The 18,990-nt window shown below is 39.9% G+C and overlaps 1 protein-coding gene across 1 annotated transcript; it reads left to right on the top strand.

The window, feature by feature from the left end:
• The first annotated feature begins 7,947 nt into the window (after positions 1-7,947).
• On the top strand, positions 7,948-17,864 carry LOC119691810. Its single transcript, XM_038110006.2, has 2 exons — positions 7,948-8,228; positions 15,717-17,864. Exon 2 carries the CDS (start codon positions 15,762-15,764, stop codon positions 16,821-16,823), a length of 1,062 nt encoding a protein of 353 aa, XP_037965934.2. The 5' UTR covers positions 7,948-8,228; positions 15,717-15,761; the 3' UTR covers positions 16,824-17,864.
• The last annotated feature ends 1,126 nt before the right edge of the window (positions 17,865-18,990 follow it).

Below are 18,990 nucleotides of genomic sequence, written 5' to 3'. Positions count from 1 at the left end.
TTAGGTAAGTATATAATATTATATCCAACAAAAAAATATAATGTACCGATCTGTATACCCAACCAATCGGAAATGACCTCAAACTGAAATTACTAATCGCCTGAGTACGAATCGGAAAAATCTTCTCGGTAGTCTAGTAGTATTTAAACATGTTGCTTAACTGGCCAGTTTTTTGCATAAATATTTTTTCGTGACGTCACATTCTAGTGAAGAGGGCTGATTGGTCACCGGAGCGAGAACTATTAGTCTGTGTGACGTCACAACATGGCGCCGATGTACCCACCTATGACTCATAATGAAGATAATTTGAAGTACAAGATAATCAAGATTCCCATTTCCTGTTTAATGACGGAGATGTGGACTTTCTGAAAATCTTGGTCATAAGGTTATTCCTTATTCCGACGTATGTTTTTAAAATGTCAGCAAACTTAAAAATGTAGGTATAGAAATGATCATTCGAGCTTAGTTTAATTTTATACAATATGTTACATCTCGAAATAAGATAGAGCTTTTTATATAGAATTGGTTTAAATTGGGAAAGAAGATATTTTTATAGATTACACATATTTTATGGCGAATCTAGTAAGTATCTTATCGATTGACAAAACAATTTAGTATCTGTGTGTCGTAATGCCTATTTGTTTTTGCGACATATATTTTTTAAACTGTAAAAAACAATGGTCTCTTTCAAATCAAATTCTTACTAGAATGATGCAGAATATTAACGAAATTTACAAAAATTACTACGCCATCTATGCGTTCTTTCCCTATTTATATGAATATAAAATACCTTATCACATTTATCCATTCTTTCCTCGGTTTTATAAACTTTTAAAAGAGATTTGAATAATAACTATTCTCAGTTACTTTGTTTTAATTAGTTCACCTGTATCTATCTACCAATTCTTAAATTCTTAGTGCCTGTTTCACAATGTCTGGATAAAGGCTACTTGTGTGATAAAAAAACATGCTCTCACTCTCTTTAATTATGTTTTAGACAGTGAAAGCATGTCTTTTATCCCACAGGTAGCCATTAACCAGACATTGTGAAACAGGTACTTAAAATATATTACTACGACATTCGCACCTTCGTACGCAAATAACGTGTGTTGTTGTAACGTTGTTTTCTTCACATGTGAGTACATAGGTAGGTACTAAGTACTAAATAAGTATTACTAATAATAGATAACACACACGTGCACTGAAGTGATTGATTGCTGATTAATTAAATTGTTTCCACCCGTGTACAATACATAACATTACACTAAGTTATGTTTTGTACACGGGTAGTGTACAGATTTTATTTACTCCAAACATTAGCCCCACGGCGGCCGGATGGCGCAGTGGTTAGCAACGCTGACTCTTGTGCCGATGGTCCCGGGTTCGATTCCCGGCCGGGGCAAATATTTGTTTAAACACAGATATTTGTTCTCGGGTCTTGGATGTGCCCGTAAAATGGCAATAGGCCCGCCCCCTATTACATTGGGACTAACATAAACACTGGCGAAAAGTGGGTGCAGCAATGCACCTCTGCCTACCCCGCAAGGGAGTACATTAGTACAAGGTGTGAGTGTTTATACCTTATACCATTAGCCCCAATTCAAGGGGGTCACTCTATATGACGAAAAACTAAGTTTCGAAGCGCTGCTGTGCCAGTAACGTGCGGATTGCACGACAGCTCCCGTTCGTTCGTTTTTCAGTAGTAACCCTTTTAGTCCCAACGCCACTCGTCCAACGTGTGGAATGTGTGGATCCAGAAAGACATTGGAACCAATTTTGACCAACCTGTAGCTATAATAGCCATACACTTTTATTTTGTCAAAATAATTTGTGAAGTCAACAAAATTAAATGTGTAATAAATAACTAGTAATGAAACTGCCTGTACTACCTATAAATAATCTAATCTCTACCCACATTTTACCAGTTAATATTACGTCAAATACTTATTGTTTTCATGAATGGGAAAACCCACAATATGAAAATCTGGACAGAAATCTTTTAATACGATAATGGTAATACATTATTTAACATCTTACAGATAAAGAATTGTAATATCTATAGGTACTCAACCAATACCAGCGTCAAATATTGTTTTATTGTATGGGAAAACCCAGAATACGAAAATACAAATCACTTCGAAATCAGAACACATATTTTATTGCGGTAATATTATTATTATATTACAATAAACTTGCTTTAATATGTACCTAGCCTAAGAAGATCTTAAAGTTAATATTATTTGGAAATTCATATTCATCACCACAACCCATCACGTCCTCACTGCTGGGGCACGGGACTCTTTCAATCAATGAAGGAAGGGTTTTTAAGGCCTAGTCCACCACGCTGGCGTAGTGCGGGTTGGTGGACCCCAACACAAGCAAGCTTGTGCTGAGAGAGTTGTTTTGTAAGTGAGCCTACTGTGATGTTAAACATCTGACAGTCGGGTTCATGTAGTCTGTACTGAAACATTACTTTCAGATATCGAATGATACCGCTTTATTTCTACCACAGTCAGATTGGAATGTACAACACAGTTACGATACGGATACATTGTAACTGTAACAACAAAACTATGCTAATATAAACAATACTATATATATTTTTATACACTTTTAACTAATGAAATAAACAAAATAATCATTGTTAGATAAACGATACGATACAATATTCTATCCTGTGGATCAATATTGAAACTTAAATAAAGTTAGTAGGTATACACTATACCTACTAACTTTATTTAAGTTAGCTTTATAAAGCCAAGCGAAGCCTACGGCAAAAATATAGTAATATTATTATGTATAACGTCATGCGATAGAAATGCGATGACTACCACGTCTGATAAATTATAATGATAAAGATAAAGATGATAAGGAACGATAACAATAACGATAATGACACTGTCCTCGATACACATGCTAAGGATTTCAGGGGGTTCCCTGGAAACCCTGACATATTTAGGGTCACTTTTACCGAATGCTAAACTTACCTATTTAAAACTGTGTTAATATCTATAATCATAATAATATTGCAAATATTTATCTGCTGTTCGTGGCGGGAATCGATCCCGGGACCTGCACGTCTTTTGTTTATAAACTTTACGGTGCGGACACTAAATTACTTCAATCATTTAAATCCAATCAAATACCACTTGCTATTAATTATTTCTATTAATATAGTATTGCGTAATCTTTTATATTCTATATTAACATTATTGGGTTAGGTTCTTCAATTATGTAACAAACTGATTGACTTGTTACGAAAAACTGGTTTTAAATGCTAAATTTTTAATTAATATTATGTAATCTATTTCAAGGTCCGATGTGTAAAAACTTATTATTGTCAGGAAATACAAGAATTAGGTACTAATTGAATATTAAATAGAATATTTATAGACTTAATTGTACACCGATGAAATCTTTGGCGGTCTTATCGCTGAGAGCGATATGTATTCCAGACAACCTTGGTTGAGATACCAAAGTTTTAATTGGTCTTTTTTTTAAAAAAAATTTTTAAATTATTTATATTGAATCAGTACTTAGGGTACACATCTAGAATCTAGATGTTCAGGTTTCCTCATGATGGATGAAAAATATTAACAGTAAATTCAAAATTTAATTTTACATAAAGCGCCAAACTGTGTAAGTAGCTATATAAGCACAACGGTAGGTAGGTACTTACGGCAATTGTTAAATAAAATTGTTTAGCTCATGAAAAAAGTATTTTTTTTCTTGGTTTCCTCTTATGGCAACCATTTTGTAACGGCAACGTGACGGGGAGTTTTTCAGTCTTCAGCTGGTCTTTTCAGCTGAAATCACGTTGCTGAGGAGTTTCGCAACTTGGACTCGTAGTTTCCAAGGCTTTTACGTGGCAAATGGAATAATTAAAGAAAAAATTACCACCCTTACTTCAGTCACGCGCGCACACACACACAAATACGAGTGGTAACGGACAGTTGAATGATGAAAGGAACGGTGTGGAAACCTCTTCGTCACGTTGAGCCTATTTTTAAACGAAGAAATTAAAAATGAGGTGTTTTGTACCTATCCATACTTACATAGATGTATACGAAACGAGAACGAATGAACCAATTCGAATGTAGAATAATAATATAAATAATAATAATAATGATGATGATGATGTGATGATGATCTAAGATATAAGAAATAATAATCAGAGACTTACTTACACTTCATCAAATTCAGCTGAGCCGATTCCGCAGCCGTCCTCCTTATCCTAAGACCAAAGTAACCACACCATATAGCTATTTTCGCACAGGAAACAGGATCATTCCAGGTACACAATACTAGTCTAGACTTTTACAAGCCGGAATATTTTTAAAACCTCATTTGAATGAAGCAAAAAGTGTATGATTTATGTCACATAAAAAACACGTTGTCGTCAAGATTATAATCGAATCATCATACAAGTCGCCTGTAATATTTCCGCCATACATTATGCATAGGTTGGTATGGTTATGAAATGTATGAGACGTCCTACAACTGTGGCTTTGTTCGATTAGATAAGACACTGAAAACATTTTGAGCTGAAGTTTGAATGTAGACTAAACGTCATGGTGAAACGTAGGTGTAATGTGATGATCTAAATTTAATAACATCATCTAATGGTCAAACTAAACAACATTTAAAAAGAAACATAATTATCTTCTGAATCTTACTTTCCTCGTATACAAAATTTCACATTACGTATTATTTATGGGATATTAAAAAACTAAAAGTTAGAAATTTTATTAGGTACATATATTCTAAATAAAATTACTACTACTACTATTTCTCTAATTTATAAATCCGCTTTAAATTAATTGTTTTCTTAGCTATACAGCTATTACCACAAAGTGCAGATTCAATTTGTGACAATACTCGTGTTGGACCTATCGAATTGTCATAAATATATGGAAAAACGGCGTCAGCAACGCCGATGAAGTGGACGCACTTTGTGAATTTCTATACAAAAAATACCGTTGAATACGATGCCCAAAGGTGGACGCTTACCTTAAATCGATGATGATGATTATGATGATTAGGAGGTATCATGGGTTTTTTTACATTGTTAGGTCACAAATCTACTTACTTTATTTCATAAGATACAAATCCTTATCAATTAGATAAGGGTTTCCGGTATGAATCAAGCGAAAATATGTGAATATCGAAAACAATTTATTGTATTTATGGCGACCAGCATCTTCTAGACATGCGATAAGTATTTAGAAGAAGAAACGCGGAATGGCGGAGACTTCCTGTGTTATTTAGTGGATTGCGTCTTCATGAGTCAATGACAACATTTCAAACATTTGAATCGTAAGAAAATAAGTCTATGTGCAAAACTCTAAAGTATAAATCTAAAGCGCTTATACTTTTAAATATCCACCGTAATTATTCAAGATAAGTACAATTAAACTGATTTCTCAACTTTAGGTCAGTATAAATATTAAATAGCTATTACGATTAAAATTTCAGGCCCTGGAAAAATAAACTGAAAAAACATAATTGTAAACGTTCTTCATTTAGTTTACGTAATTAAAAAGACAAAAAAAAGTGAAACGAATTCATTAAGTTCTTGGAATCTTCACTGATAAAGTCAAGAGGGATTAAGGGCACGAATTATGTCAATTTATTCGACTCGCCACTTTAATTTTCCTGATATTTAATTCCACGCTCCATTTTTCTATTAACAGTTACAGATAAATGTAACAATTAACTGATCACCTTACTTTGTCTATTTATAACGCTTTAATCGTTAGAACGATCAATAAACAACGCCATAAAGAAGAAAATACGCATTTTTTTTTATTTTTTTTTATTAGTATATGTGTTTTCCCACTGCTGGGCAAAGACCTCCCCTTTAATTTTCCACTCATCCCGACCCAAAGCGGCTACCTCCCAATCCGGCAAATATTTGACGAGGTCGTCCCGCCACCTCCGTCTCGGCCTGCCTCTCCGCCGGCGCCCGTCGCCCGGCACCCACTCGGTCGCTATCTTGGCCCACCGGTCCGGGTGCATTCGGCAGACGTGGCCGGCCCAGTTATTAATTATTATTATTAATTGTTGTTAATTCATTTATTTTATTGTTATTTATTATATTTAATAATTATTAAGCAATAAAAATCGATCAATTATATTGGGCAACCATACTGCACCTAATATTTTATTTATTTGTTCTCATGAGTGTACTTAAAAACAGATGTAAGAATAACGAACGCGCCAGTATTTCTAAACACTATAAAATAAACAATACTGCGTAGTATACATCCAATCTCTATAACAAATAAACAAAAGTGGTTGTGACCACAAGACAAAAGATTGTAAGTACACAAATGTTACTGACTGGTTATTCACTATTAGTCACTACCAAAACATCGTAAGATGGATTGTAGTTAATATCAAGAAGATATCGCAATTCTCAAGAGATAACCAATGTTTAAATTTATTGATTTATCATGAGTCATGTGACTCATCTTACTTTACTACGAGGGGAGGTCAAAAGCATTTGGCGTGACTTTGACTTTGGCCAAAAAGTTCACGAATTCAGGATGGAGGGGATCTCACTTTCAGCTTCGCTTTGCCAGAAAACTATACCCATAAACGTAATTCGTCCTTCCATCCTCTATCTACCAATTCTATTCTATTCTATTCTCTGTGGGGGTGTCAGTACCTGCACCTGGCTCTCTCGAATGGAACCTTTGTGCATAATAATTCTATCTACCAAATAACATGCATATAATTAACATATTCGGTTAATATCATCGCTAATTACTCAGGTACCACAAACATACCTATACTTTTATTTTATAGATACATAAAGTTCTATAACTGCACATTTACATTCTTCAACATATTCTGCATATAAATCGATGACAATGAATATTATAATACCTTCAGATAAGAGCTTTCCAAATATCGACAAAATTCGGCGCATCTGGGGCGAACGACCCCTGAATTTCGTAGTCGACCTTCGTAGTACGTGGCCCGCTACGAGCCGCGTAGGCCTCTGCTACGAGCGGTAAGTACAATTTATAGTCTCGCAAAAACTGCAATGCTGCGTGTCTGCAATGCAGGTACTTTAACATTACTAGTTTATTTTGAGTTATTTTTCGGGATAAGTAAAGAAAATATTTATTTTGCTTTGCATTTCAATGAGCTTTTTTCATGTCATTATGCTAGATATAAACTTTTATTGTTAACATTAACACGCTAACAGAATAAATGGTAATACTTTACATTTACTAATTTAAATATACTGAAATATTTACAAATAATCGTGAGAGTCCGAACAATCAGAAATAAAAAGCCACGGTAGAGCACTATTGTGTAGTGTATTGTTAAATATTTCAGCATCGCAAATAAATACAAAACAAACAATGTAATTGTTTGATAAAATCGATTATAATCGCTTGCAAACTGTCTGATAGGTTTACACACCTTCTCAATGTCACTTTTCATAATATCGTTTTATTTTATTACGCATAAAGCACCTCGTGCAACCCACACTTAATTGACCGACGCCATTTCAACAACTAGCCCATTACATTTACATTACATTACATTACCGTGGCAACGCGAACCCGCTGAGGCTTACTGCAACCGAGACAATTACATCAAAAAATTACAACTGCAAATTTGCCCAACTCCAAACAACAGATATTGCTACTAAACGCCTGTTAATTACAACATAACATTGCCATTATCAATACAGATTTCGTCGAAGCCGAAAAAAAAACTAACGGCCAAACACATGACTCAATCGCGAATAGTTGAAAAAAATCGGACTGGGAGTTGAGTCAATAGCGCCGTCCACTAAACGTGATTACACGGAGGCGCGCAGTTACGTAAATAGACGCACACAGTCAAGAGCACGCACACTGGCGCACGTCACGCACACACACACAGCACGCGCGTGTGTGTGAGTGCTGCAGGCCGCGAGTCGCTCGACCCCACTACAGAGCTCAGTCGCACTCGACACTCCGCAGCGAACAGACGTGTACTCCGCTAACAACGGTACATTCGCATTGGATATTTCGTCATAACAACATTGTGCTTCAGTGACAACATTTTCCTGGACGTGCAAGTGGGAGTGTTACTCTTGATTAAACTTGAACTACTGTGAACTTCGTGAACGATTGTGTTTCGGCAATTTAAAGTGATATTATGACATTGTTCCTTCAACTTGGATAATTCCGGATAAAGAGATCATAAAAACCGCAATAATTTTTGTAAGTATCTTTTTCACTGTTTTAATTTTTGTAATTTTTAGGACTTCATCTCTCCAAATATTAAAAAAACATTGCCGCATTTTCTTATCAGATTTAAATTTGATATCAAAAAATGCAGAAAACCATGTAACGTAAACAAAATTATTCAAATTCGAAAAATCAAGGTCTCATATCATAAATTTCACGGTCTTATTTCGCATTTAATTTCCATTGCAAATGTTAGATGAACGTCCATGACTAATTAAATGATTCACGTTCCGAATTCTCTGATTTTATTCAGCATCAACATATTCTCAGAATTGTTTGAGCTAATCGCGATCTTCACATTGAATATTTTTTGTTAATTCATCCCGACCTGTGTCTTGCCAAATTTTGCTTTCGGCTTTGTTTATTTCTTTATACGGCAACTTATAATCGTCAATGATTAAATATTTTGATTGATATATTTTAAATGTATTTTGTTCCTCTTAAGAAGTTGTATCATTATTTAGTCCTCAACAATTAGCATCCTTCATATTTGATGCAAAGTTACGGGTAGATTTTTTTTCTCATCTTTAGACTTTAGATCGTCATTCATCAATAATGATTTAATATTTAATCTAGATTATTCTACCTTACGGTTTTTTAATAAAAATTATAGTTACTTACTGTATTTTTTAAATTTACGAAATTAGTTTTTAAGATTATTATTAATATTTGAATTAAAATCATTACCAACAACTTTAAATTTTTTCAACTGACAATTTATTTCCAAACTCTAACTTACAAAACAAAATTTTGAAATTACTTCAATGATTTATTAATATATTCCAAAAATGCACGCCAATATCCTTTAAAAGTGCATCAGAGCAGAACCTGGCCACTTCTTTTGTTTTTTCGAATCCGGCGTCGGCGTCGTCCTGAGGTTTTCGCAACTGACATTCGAAATACAAACTTTAATAGCGGGGTTGCGCGGGCGCATGCAACGCGCCAAGTCTGTGATGCAAGCGGCGCCTGGCACCTGGGGCTGTCGCAAGCCATTGTAACCGAGCTCTTACACAATTGGTTCAAGGTTCGGTTCCCGCGGATGTACGGAAACAAATGTTTTGCATTGCTACCGTTTCTTCCATTGTTACATATTGGGAAAACGCCGCTGTGTGTTTCGTGTAGGCTCAGGTGTTTCTATTAGACCCATTATACTAAGTATATATGTTTAGATATTCATTGAAGAACTTCAACTCTACAGTATTTATCAAATAATTTCGTCTGCTTCACCAGAATTGATAAGACAGGAGTATTCACAATTCTAGAATTCTATGAGCATACCAATAAATTCGCAGAAAAACATTTCCAATAGCTAGCAAAACGTTCCAACTAGTGTGCATTAAAATCGATAGCACCAAGGAAAGGTCAGAGCGATCTATGTCACGTCACATGTGACGCAACCGGCCGCCTCCCCGTTGCGCAACCCGTTGCAACCTCGCGGCCCGCGGTCGATATGTTTACCAGCCAACTGATAACAGCGTACCTGTTACTGAACGTAAACATGGCGACGCATTCGGCTCCGGGTAATAACCCCGCGACCGGGCGAGCAGAGGTCGCCGGATGTGTCTGACAGCGGTATTCCGCCAAAATTATGATTATGATATTCGACGAACACATAATCCACCGTTGATAATGATTCCGAAGAAAATTTATCAAATGCTGTAAGTCCATGTGATAGTAAACAAAAAGTCAATAAAAAAGTCGCAACACGTATGAAATTTAATTAAAACGTCGAGGAAGCATTCGATGCAGACTGCATCCAACAGTGACGTAATGTAGGAACTAAAATGCAAGGCCGTCCGGATGTTATTCAGCTAAAGGCCAACATGCAGTTGAATACGACTCGAGATAAAACAAATTTTCTTGCTTCCAAATACATAGACCATTATTGATCCGAGCCATTCTTATCGAAGAACATGAATTTGTTGATGTTGAAGTTGACCCTGGCATCAGACACGCAAGTTCATTCAAGCAATTGAGAATTGGAGCTGATTGTTTAGAATTTGTACCATTTTAAGGTTGAAATTAGATAATCAATCATTCAGCTTCATTGTGAGTGACTTATCTGGTCAAATGTTGCTTCATGTGAGTACTGAGAAGGTTATGTAAGCTTTTTTTCACGCGCAATAACTGTCTGTAATCTCACCGTTACGAGGACGAATAAAGATAACTTGACCTATATTTTTTTTATCTGTTACACTCGCGCCGATGTCCGTAACCCAGTTATTGAGCGCATGTGTGCACACGAACATTGCGACAATGTGGATCGCTCTTACGTTATGTTTTGTTTGAGTTACAAAACAGTATGACTAATGATCGACCGAAGACTAAATAGAGCAGCGACAAAGGTAGTTCAATGTTGAATCATCTTCGAGGAAATACAAAGTACAACGCCTCAATTACGTAAGTCACATTAAAAATGACCCCAGTGATGATCGATATGCCAATATGTGATCAAGGACTATGCTAATAGGAAGCCACCAATCTAAACATATAACAATCATGGGAATTACCATTTGAGTCATAGTTCCAAGAACTTCTCCCGAACTGTATGTATTTCGAACCCTCTGATGTGGCAAATGATAATAATCGATTCACTATTATTGGCTGGACGACATTACGCAATGCGCTGAAACTGATTACTTTACGAAATCTAGATCAGTTAAATGGGTTAAGCGTTTCTTAATAATGTACAATTAGCCGCAGGTACTGCAAGGTCGACGGAACTAGGTCTGTCTTTGTTGCGCACATCCAACACTTTACGACTGCTACATTTCGAGTTAACAATGCAAACACACAGACAGACCTTTGGGATTAATGTGTTCTAAATTTGAATCTTCCGCGACAGAGATTACGAAGAATCCTTGACACCAAACCGTTATCGAGTCGACTGATAGAGGCCGCTCCAAAATAAACACAGCGCGTAATTAGGCCATGCAGTGGATGCGAACGGAAATCGGTCAAGTACACGCGAAAAATTGTGGAAAAAACGCTTGAAACTCCTCCAAATCGCACTCACGACCTTAGAACTAACTACAGACCAAACAAATGACCGCAGTGAGGAAGTTTTCATAACAGACTCTATGGAGACAATGACCAGTTGGCGCCAAAACGACAACTTGTCAATTACGGCCTCGACAACGGTTGATGTCAAGTAAAAGATGGCGGCCGGCCCACTTTTCCCGCGCAATAAGCGGCGAGCGCGTGGAAAGTTACCGCTTGTACTACTTTCACCGCTTTTCCGACGCAAAATGGCTGACATTGTGCTGCTGGCATTAGCGGCGACGGTCAAGATCAACACGCCTTGATTAACATTGACTCCGCTCGTTATGTGCCGGCAAATGCTTCTAGATCCGCCTTGAAAGCAAAGAGCAAACAAGTTTGTTTACAATATTCATGTGCGCAATTTGTACGTATACAGATACAGACGAACAAAACAAATTAGACACACCGTCCACGCCAGCCGACCTGCAATCGGAGCACGAGACCACAACAACTGATACTAATAGCCTCTATTAGTGGCTAGTGTCGTAATCCGCAATTAAAGTTTTCACGTTCCTAGATCACGTTGCGAATAATATAACGGCTATGGAGAGAAGCGAGCGTGCATCGGCACGACCCTGTTGCGTAAACCTCAACGTGAGGTTCAAGAGTGGGCACGTGCGGCCGCGCGCGTGACGCCTCCGCACGTGGCCTGGGCTCATGCGGAGCATGTCAGCCCCGGTGGTGCGGACGGCACCAGACCATGGGATGCACTTCTGTACTACATACAGCAATTCCTCAATACATGGCAGAAATCCTCTGGCACAGGAACGTAATCTACACTCGTCGCCACGAATCGATAAAATAGTGCTCGCTAATTAATAGAGCAATTAATTTTCTGATAGCAAGTATCCGGTGTAAAGCAAATGATGTTGTTCTTTATAGTGTATTGCATTAGAAACATAATACTTCGCACAGTCAGACTGTTATCGTTTGAAATGTTTGCGAATATGACTCACGCTCTTATGATATTTGGGAAGTATTACCGAATCGCCTGATAAGGTGGAATTTCAATTCAATACATATAAATCATTAATCAAATTACGCAATGTCATTTAGCCTTTAGGCTTTTTACTGCAATTAAGATTAACAAATTATCAAAATTTCACGTCACGTGCTTTTAATCGGAACGATAAATTCATTATTATTTTGTTGTCTCAGGTGATTAACTGTACAAAGACATTAACATTTACACAAGTTTCATGACTTTTCTCAATTTTAATTATAATAGAGGTAACACAAATAAGGAAAAGTAACGTGCTAAATTTTTACATATTATGTTATAATGACTCCTTATTTGTTCTTATACCGTCGTCGCCACACCTACAAAACGTGATAGAAGTGATTCCAAGTATTTTACTATCTTTATACTCTATTTGTTCAATGTCGTCATTGGCAATTATCTGCCGCCTTGAGCTTGCCATCGCGCTTATCTTAACTTATATAATAATGGGTAAATACTTCGCTTAGATGAATCAACACGACACAAAGTATCTTTGAAGCAATGCATTGCCCAATGAACTCTAAACTAACATTCACTTAACTTGGAAAGAATTCGCGCAATCTCAGAGTTAACCTTGACAGCGGCGCCCGCGAGCGAACAGTGACGAAATTCTAATAGCTGTTTCATAACAGTAATAACACGTTTGGGCGAAGAAAAAAAACCGTTTTCTCAGTACCGTACGGCCCCGGTTTTTGGGTAACGGTGCGGCCGCGGCGAAAGTAGTTGATTAGCTGTAACTGTTCGTCAAAACGCCGATTGTGCCGGCATTGATTGTGCAACCGTTATGAGAACCGCCGACAGCGGTGATCATGACCGTTTAATCGATGATATATCTGTAGAAGAGATTCTAGGTATCGCAGAGGTCATCGATTCTGATCCTCAGTGGGTGAAGCCTTTCTTTGAAGCAGCTGTGCTCGATGTGAGTCCGGATTGAACTGTTTCTGGACCGGTTGTAACTGTCGTTCCGCCAGGCGCCTCCGACTCGCTAATACCTACCACAAATAACGTTACTCGCACCAATGAAACAGCAAAAACTGTTACTAATGACATCGTTTCACAACTCCTAAAATCACCAAATAATTGACGTAACGGAAACGCTGACAATGTGCCTGATGATGCACAAATTACTGATCAACCCGTCTCGGCCGCTCCTCCGATAGACGTCCCACAAAAAATGCAAATGAATATAAGCATAATGAATAAATAACAGTATAAAATTGTAATACCAGGTAACGGTTCATGATCTGTAAAATAAATCAGTGAATTAACTGTAATGCACGGACTGGTGGGTCTATGTTTTGTGCCATCACCACCGAGTGTGATGTAAGCTTGTAGCCGCCCATATTTTTTACCGTTTCTCTCTATACTTTTTTTCGCTAACGGTCACGTTCAGGAGAAGGTTGGGAGAATATTGCGGATGATGAGAATGAATGAGGCCGTAAAGTCATGAAGCCAACATCTGTTAACAATGTAGGCAGCCAGGGTGGGAGCCATAAACATCGTGCTGCGACAGATGAATCCACATTCCCAGCCATTAGTTTTAATTGAGTCGTGAAAGTGTACGACATTTGAGTGTCAACAATGGGGCCAATTAAACACGGCGCGATTATTTGAACAGTTACCTGTACCGGTGCGCGCGCGCAGGCGGCGGCGGCGGCGGCGGCGGCCCGGTGACCCGCTTACCGTGCGGGGCCGCGCCGCTGCCGTCCCGTCCGGACTAGGGCATGCAATACCGGAACTATTTTCAATACCGGTATTGAGTTCCGGTATTACAACTCAATACCGGGATCCCGGTATTAATACCGGTATTAGATTTCCTTGTAATAAATGGCATATATTGTGATTAAAGGTCGTAAAGGTCAAAATAAAACAAGAAAAAGCAATGAAATTCAGTTTTTTGTAATAGATATTTACGAGAATTGAGTATTAGAGTTTAAATTTTACAATAAATTATTATTTTTACATCCAGTGTCCGTTTACGCATGGAAAACAGTAGATATCAAACGGCCGAAAACTGCATCAAACGGTTGGAAACAAGTGCGCTTTCACAGTATATAGGAATACTATATCTTAATCGCTTTATTATAGCCTAAAAAAGTTCGATTCCGGTATTACTTCAATACCGGTATTAACTTTCAATACCGGTATTGAGAAAAGCGTGAATTTTGTCCCTAATACCGGTATTACGAATACCGGTATTGCGGTATTGCATGCCCTAGTCCGGACTTAGAACTAGTCAAATGCTAAACGGCCATCTCTGCACATCCAAAACTCGCGACCGCAATCCACGTCACTCTTTCGACTTTCATCAGATTCAAATGAGCACATAAATAGAACGAAAGGGCACGTGTTGGACTCGGACATAGCGAATTTATGATAACGACGGCTGCAGAAGTATAATTCAGGATTTGAGAAGAAATGCATGATGGATGCCGCGTGCCGCGCAACGTGATGCATGCTTTTATATTCCGCGGAGCTGGCACTACTGCATTCATTGTTTTAGAGTCTCAATGAAAAAGAACGAGCCGTCTCCTAATCACGGTTTATAGTATAGGTGATTCTTCCATTGTTTTCCTTGGTTGATGCAAAGGAGGTCTATAACAATGCGAGTTGGTCTATGTTTTTCAGGCGGTTTCCTGTTTTTGTTCAATAGGCACACATAATACCGCCGCTTATCAGTACTTTTGATTGCCGGCTCACCGGCTACGTAACTCTGAAACAGGACATCGTATTTATTGTTGCCTTTTCAGTCTCATTATCGCTTACGTGAACTTTAGTCTTACGCGTGGAGCCGAGTATTTATAGTTTAACGACCTGACTGTGATCGATTTGAATTCCTCCAATATTCAACAAACAGCTGACGCCGGCCGAGTACAGTCCACGCCACACTCAACGTGATCAGTTTCGAAACCAAAAGAGTCTAATCATCAGTTTTTTGTCACATGCAAACTGGCATGGACTTTCGGAAGCATATTATGAACTAGCTAACTATTCTTTAGGAGAAGCAAAGTAGAACTGACTGATTAATTAGCCGTGACTTATCTTATTCCCTGGACAGTCATTTTAATTATTTCTATAATTTTCTTAATTTTGTAAATTTTGCTAGAATTCGACATTGGCCTAATATAGTGTAAGTAAAGCAGTAGTAACAAGCGCTGTGTGGCAACCCCGCGGCGGGCGGGTGCGCGGGCTGCTAGTGGTTGCGACAGGAGGTGGACCCGCGCTTGCGACACCCCGACACTTTTTGCAATCGACCAGCTGTTTTGTAATTTAATTACCAACACATTGCCACTATAATCGGGCTATTTGGACAAGTGCAACGCAAGCATCTTTGTAGATTAGCACAGTGTCAGCACCGCCCTCGACCTAACTAGACGTGCATAATGCTGAAACTAACCGACGTGTTTGCCTTGTTACAGAACCATATAGAAGATTCGTGCGGACCAGGAGTCGTCCGCCGCAACATGGTGGCCGAGTTCATACTGAGCCAGCAGCAGCTGCTGAGCGGCGCGGGCGGGCTGGGCGCGCCGCCGCGCGGGCCCACGCCGCTCGGCCGCCTGTCCGCGTCCCCACACTACCAGGACGGGCCCAACAGCGGGCCCTCCAGCGAGCACGACTACCCCAACTCCTTCGAGTTCAACAAGCGCAAGGAGTTCTTCGGCCAGCGCAAGCAGCGCGAGTTCATCCCCGACAACAAGAAGGACGACGGCTACTGGGACCGCCGCCGCCGCAACAACGAGGCCGCCAAGCGCTCGCGCGAGAAGCGCCGCTTCAACGACATGGTGCTGGAGCAGCGCGTCGTGGAGCTGTCCAAGGAGAACCACGTGCTGAAGGCGCAGCTCGACGCCATCAAGGAGAAGTACGGCATCTGCGGCGAGGCGCTCATCAGCATCGACCAGGTGCTGGCCACGCTGCCCACGTGCGACCAGGTGCTGTGCGTGACCAAGCGCAGCAAGCTGTCCCCGGCGCTGTTCCCCGGCGCGCCGCCGCCGCCGCCCGGCGCCGCCCCCCCCGCGCCCTCCCCGCCGCCGCCGCGCGCGCCCGAGCCCTACCCGGAGCGCCTGCCCGCGCCCGACCCCTACTACCCGCACCCGGCGCACTACGAGCCGCCCGGCTCCGTGCTCAACCTGTCCCGCTCGCGCCGCGCGCCCTCGCCCTACGAGCTGTGCTCGCTGTCCGGCTCCGGTGACGAGGCGGCCGAGCAGTACGCGCCCGAGAACAACTGCCTGCCGCTCAAGCTGCGGCACAAGTCGCACCTCGGGGACAAGGACGTGGCCAGCGCGCTGCTGTCGCTGCAGCACATCAAGCAGGAGCCGGGCCCGCGCTCGTCGCCCTCGTGGGACGGCGAGGGCTCCAGCGACGAGCGCGACTCCGGCATCTCGCTGGGCGCCGAGTACCGCCCGCCCGCCGAGCGCCTGCCCGAGGAGGAGGACGCGCACCTCAAGGCGGAGCTGGCGCGGCTCGCCACCGAGGTCGCCACGCTCAAGAACATGATGCACCAGAACAAGCGCGCGCACGAGCACTGAGCGCCGCCCCCGCGCCCCGCGCCCCGCCCCCGCTGCGCCTGGACCGCGCACGCGCCGCCGCCGCCGCCGCCGCCGCCCCGCCGCCGCCCGCCGGCGCCGCTCTTGTTCGTACAAACTGTCTCAACCTCCCCTCCCTAGTAGTCAGAGTTACCACGATGTAAAGAGATGAATATTTATATTGTATCATATATGTTGTGCAGCTCTAAGCCGCGGCCAAGCCGGATTGCCTAATTATAATCCTTCCTAGTAGATGTATGTATCGTGTCGTGCTCGATGTCGTGTATAGTGTAGGTAGTAGAGACCGCGGTGGATCCGACTATGAATATGAGACTAATTTCGGTTTATGGATTTTTCGAACAGATCAAACGTTCTACTCAGTGATAGAATTAATAAAGAAAATGTTGCATTTGTTAGTGGTGAGCTATGTATATGTAATGTAAGGCGGTAGATCTGTTTCATCTATTCGAAGACTCGTTAGAAAATCGATGGCTAAAGACTATGTTCTTCTAAGTTTAGCGTAAGTTTGTCGTAAGTAATTTTAAGTCCAACATAGGTAGTTATTTATAAAATTAATGTATAGTCTTTCTCATTCGAAATGCCCGATAAGTTCCAAACCAAAAAAATTAAGTGTAAGGCTTTTCTGTCTAACCTTTTCTGATTAGTCGTAAGATTTCAAATTGCAGAATTATATAAATACCAGTGCCTTTGACAATACATACCTACCTATGAGTAAACTTCCTAAAGTAATATTTTTATACATTTATTAGTAGAGAGGCGATTTAATTTCACTGTAAGTAAATAAGTCACCTTAACATATTTTATGAATGTGTCGAGTCCTACCTATCTCAGATAGAGAATAAATAAGTATTTCAGATCGTATTGTAGATATATCCTAGTATTGCCCAAGGCATGAGATGGAGTAGAAAGTCTATGAGTATTTATTTATTCGGCCCACAGAAAGAAATTTTACAATTTATTATCTTTGTATAATAAATAATAAACACTATACGATATGAATAAATTGTGTACATTTCAAATTAATACTGCATTTCATTTCCTAATCTACACCCTTGTATCTATTTATGTACCTTATACCCAATAATATTACAACAAGGATCGCATAACGTCAGGATGGCTGAAAAGCTCTAAAGAAAAAGCTGAAACGATTTTCATGGAATATGGTTACGAAAAGTTAATCACGTCTTATTGTTTCGGAGGGAAACAAATAAATTCAGTAAATTAGGTGGAAATACACAGTCAGAAATTAATTAAGGAAAACATTTATACTACATGTAACGTAAGTAAGACATACTTACTTAATTATAACAAATTATAATGACTCACCGTGGACGAACTAAGTATATTCCAGCCTACTTATGTAATAAGTATAAAAGATATGTATGACCTATCATATCAGACTTATTAATAGACATGACATGAGTGCATAACTATTTTGTGTAGGTCAACATAAAGACTGCTTATGATGTAGGTAAAAGAGTAAGTACTTACTAGGTTTTATATAAGGATATCTATCAGTAGTATCAGTACACAATATGTACTATAAGTATCAAAATCCTAATCCTAACTAATATTATAAATGCGAAAGTAACTGTGTCTGTCTGTCTGTCTGTCTGTCTGTCTGTCTGTCTGTTACTCTTTCACGCCAAAACTACTGAACGGATTTGAATGAAATTTGGTATACATACGTTATAGACCCTGGGAAAGAACATAGGCTACTTTTTATCCCGGAATTCCCACGGGAAAACTTTTTAGGGCGAAGCGAAGCGCGCGGGAACAGCTAGTTTATTATAAAATAAACTCTATTACAGTCGGGATGAAAACTTACCCGACAACTCTCTTATATAGCACATGCTTGCTTGGGTAGACTAACCCGCACTAGACCAGCGTGGTGGACTATGCCTAAAACCCTTCCTTCGTTGGACGGAGACCCGTGCCTAGTGTTGCCCAAATGCAAGAACAAGACGAGACTTAGCCAGTCTTGGTCTTGGTCTTGCGCCAATACACCTGGTCTTGGTCTTGGTCTTGGTCTTGCGCCAATACACCTGGTCTTGGTCTTGGTCTTGGTCTTGCGCTCCCAGTCTTGGTCTTGGTCTTGGTCTTGCAGCAAGAGTCTTGCAAGTCTTGCAATTACCTATTAGTCTATTAC

This window comes from Plutella xylostella, chromosome 27, assembly GCF_932276165.1.
Source record: "Plutella xylostella chromosome 27, ilPluXylo3.1, whole genome shotgun sequence".
Lineage (NCBI taxonomy): Eukaryota > Metazoa > Arthropoda > Insecta > Lepidoptera > Plutellidae > Plutella > Plutella xylostella.
This window is presented reverse-complemented; position numbering and strand designations above follow the sequence as displayed.

Coding starts and splice junctions, on each gene's coding strand:
- LOC119691810 (XM_038110006.2), top strand. CDS start 15,762: ATGGTGGCCGAGTTCATACTGAGCCAGCAGCAGCTGCTGAGCGGCGCG.